The sequence below is a fragment of the Rhinoraja longicauda genome, chromosome 9 (assembly GCF_053455715.1).
Source record: "Rhinoraja longicauda isolate Sanriku21f chromosome 9, sRhiLon1.1, whole genome shotgun sequence".
Classification (NCBI taxonomy): Eukaryota; Metazoa; Chordata; class Chondrichthyes; order Rajiformes; family Arhynchobatidae; genus Rhinoraja; species Rhinoraja longicauda.
In genome coordinates this window covers 32066749-32070438 of record NC_135961.1, presented here as the reverse complement: position 1 = coordinate 32070438, position 3690 = coordinate 32066749, and the positions used below count along the sequence as shown (strand labels likewise).

Genomic DNA, 3690 nt, shown 5'->3' with positions numbered 1-3690 from the left:
AGAGAGTGTCCGCCTTGTCCCACTGTCGCTGCTTGTCATGAGCGCCCTCTCCAATGCGCCTCCCTGAAGCCGCGCCGAAGACACTACTTCCAAGACGCAGAGGATCTGAGAAAGTCTCCAGACAAGACCCCCCTCCCGGATACAGACAAGAAAGCTGCTGACAAAACCGGGTCCACAAACGTCGCCGTGAAAATGCACCGGGCAGATTTCACCTGTGCTTAGGATTAAATTTTCTTTTGCAAAGAAAAAGAGAATACAAGAGGGCGGGGTAGAGGGCGAACCTGGACCTGAACCTGGAGTTGGCCTTGACTTTGGCGTGGACCACAGCAGCGGGTCTGCTTCCTAGTACGATGTGCAACAATTCACACTACCGTCAAAATGACCAGAGACAATGTAAATTCCTGTCATATATGTTCTACCAGGCAGTCAGAGACCGCAAACCCGTGTGGATGCTGGAGGATATGAGGACGATGGAGTCGTTTTACTGGGAAGACAACGCCAGCCTCCGTACCTACTCCCCGTCTGAAGCCCTCCTGTACGCCGTGGTCCACAACCACCTCCCGTACGCCCGCTACTTGCTCTCTCGCTACACTGACGAGGCGTTGCAGGTTCCAGGCGACCGCTTCTGCTGTTGCCCGTCCTCCGCTCCCCATCTCGCCATGGCCGTCAGGTACGACCGCAAGGACATCCTGGGCCTGATCCTGAAGATCGCCAACCAGCTGCCCGGCCTCAAGTCGTACATTAACAGGAAGGGCTGCTTCCACGTCGAGGATGGGAAGACGCCGCTGCACTTGGCCTGCGAGCTGCTGAGAGCAGAGACCGTCCTCATGTTACTGGGCAGCGGCGCCTCGCCCAAGATAGTAGACAACAAGGGACTAACCCCGCTGGATGTGATCCTGGAGCAACTGCAGATGTCCAAGATCAACGCGGAGTCCAAAAAGTTGTGCATGGATCACCTGCTTCTCTTCACCTCATGTCTCCAGTTTAAGATGAAGAGGGTTTTGAAAGACAACCCGGCCGAATGGAATAGGCTTCTGGGAGAAGAGAAGTATAACTACCTCTGTGGGAAAGCACCCGCTACATTGTTCCTCATTTCTATGCAGGGCATCTTAAAATGCCTCCCGCCATCCGATTTCCCAGCCAGCGTGAAGCAATTGCCCATCCCGCAGTCCTTAAAACCCTTGCCTCCGGAGAGGTTGAAACTGCGTTCAGTCGATGTACAGTGATATCTCCCAGATTCTGCTCATTCAACCTGACAAGGACTTTCGTGGACCTGAAATGAAACGTTGCTGCGGGAATGTGTTGTATCAAATACAAAATTGTCCTCTAATGAAACAAACAAAGCATGGCGTGTGTTTCGTCTTATATTTTGTATCTAGCTTGTCTATCTTTCAACGCGTTTTATAAGAACCCATAGAAAGGACAGATAAAAACAAACACTGCGGAATTAGCTCATGGATTAGCTCGTCAAACGTGACTTTCTTTTGACTCAATGCTGTGTGGAAAATGCGGATCGAACTTGCAATCTTTACTAGACTCGCTCACTTAAATGTTAATTTGTCCAGGACCTTATAAGGAGGAAGGAGTTGCACTTTAATTTCTGTTAGCATGCATAAAGGAGGAAAACAAAATGCAATGCGCCAGCTGAGGACAAGCTGTTTATTTGTGCTTGTCCAGCAAATAGGTTTTGGTTACAAATCCATATCTTATTTCTGCAATCGCATATGCCCTCGAGTCAATGTGACTTTGTGAAATTTAGTACCGGTAAGGATTAATTTCGGTGCTGAGCGATACATAACGTACATAGCGATAACGTATTTTTTCAATCTTATTGATACATTCCGTGTTTTAAACGACCTTCTAATGTAGATGTCACCTTCACTCCTCTCTGCTCTGCACAGCGTGCGTGATACGATGAGCGAGTTTGACCCGGAGAATAAGATCCAGAATCCACAAACAAGGGTCGATAAATAACCCCATTATTTGATGATGAATCTGTGCAATTCATTACCACAGACGGCTGTGGAGGCAAAAATATTGGGTACTTTTCGAAGCGGATATTCGTGAAAGGGCGTCAAAGGTCAAGGAGAGAAGGCAGGAGATTAGAATTGAGAGGGAGAAATAGATTAGCCATGACTGAATAGCGGAGTAGACTAGCTGGACTGAATGGCCTAATTCTATTCCCATGTCTTATTTCTAGCTGACAAAAGAGTAATAAGTTGCATGGTTGCTATAAACAAGAATATAATATAAAGAGAATAAGTTATATATTTATGAGATAGTATGTGCCAAATTGCATCTATTTATATGTCAATAAACGTTTCATAATTGTATAATAACCATTGTTCAGGCTCCTAATATTTCTAAAGACATGGTGCATTTAATAAAGGGATTTTTTAAAACTTTATAAGACTTTTAATCATGTGTATTTGTTTATTCAAGATTTTTAAAGTGCATTTTAATATGTATTTATAGCAATGTTATCCAGTGCATTAGTTCTGAGCCATATATGGTTCACTTTGAACCCAGAGCTGGCAAATTGCATTTTTGCTTTGTAAATGGAAACACACGATTTTTTTAACACTCTCTTTGACTAAATGATCTTAATATTATGCAATCTTCCTGTGCATTTGTTAATAAAATGAGAAGCAGAGTGCATGGGCTTTTACATTGATCATTTTGACTGTTTTACTGCTTCAAATTATCATTGATTATTTTGACTGCTTCAAATGGTGGTTAATGTTTATATTGTAAATATTCAGATGGAAAGTATTTATATATTGGATGTAGATGGAATCATTTTCTACTTACAGTGAAAATGATCCAAAATGGTAGCAAGACCTGAACAATTTTAGTTGAACAAATTGCAGTAAAGCTCCTGTAGCTGAATTAAAAGTAAATGCAGAAGCATGAGCGGGCATCTTTTGTACAACTAATATGCATGTACGTGGAATGAATTTGTATGAAAAAAAAGGTAATAAATGCTTCAAAATCCTGCCAAATGTCTGGGTAACTAATTTAAAGTTCAGATGGAAACAGGAAACATCAATGAGTTGACATTTTGTGCATTTGTTTGTTTGGGATGGATTGCTGACAATTCAAGAGGTAAAATCTTTATAAGTCCACGTCATCTGCATGAAATAGTGAAACTTTATCCGTACACCTCTATTCAAAGCTTGGGCTCAGGGTTTAGAGCAGATGTCTACAGATCCTCACCTGTGAATGGCACAGTAATGCAACAGTAGAGGAGTTCCTGCCTCACAATGCCAGAGACCCGGGTTCGATCCTGACTACAGGTGTTGTCTGTATGGAATTTATACACTCTCTCTGACCGCATGGGTTTTTCGGTTTCAAGCTTGTAGGTTAATTGGCTTCTGTAAATTGCAATTTGTCCCTAGTCCATAGGATTATGTTGGTGTATGGGACGATCATTGGTCGGCGCGGTCTCAGTGGGCCAAATGAATGCTTCCACGATGTATCTCTAAAGTCTAAAGTCCACTTTAAAGTCTTAAGTGTAATGCAAAGGGTCAGGCTGCATTACTTCAGCACCTTGTGTTTCAGCTTTATTAATTAATAAATAACTATTGGCCAACACAAGGAGCATTATGTTACAGTTCCTATTCACAAAATGCTGGAGTAACTCAGCAGGTCAGGCAGCATCTCAGGAGAGAAGGAATGGGTGACATTTCG

The 3690-nt window shown here is 43.1% G+C and overlaps 1 protein-coding gene across 1 annotated transcript; it reads left to right on the top strand.

The window, feature by feature from the left end:
• LOC144596952 (ankyrin repeat domain-containing protein 9) lies at window positions 1-2964 on the top strand. The gene has a single exon (XM_078405850.1). The coding sequence runs from the start codon at window positions 351-353 to the stop codon at window positions 1224-1226; it is 876 nt and encodes a 291-aa protein (XP_078261976.1). The 5' UTR covers window positions 1-350; the 3' UTR covers window positions 1227-2964.
• The last annotated feature ends 726 nt before the right edge of the window (window positions 2965-3690 follow it).

Excerpts from the sequence above, each read along its gene's own strand:
- LOC144596952 (XM_078405850.1), top strand. The coding sequence starts at position 351 with ATGTGCAACAATTCACACTACCGTCAAAATGACCAGAGACAATGTAAA.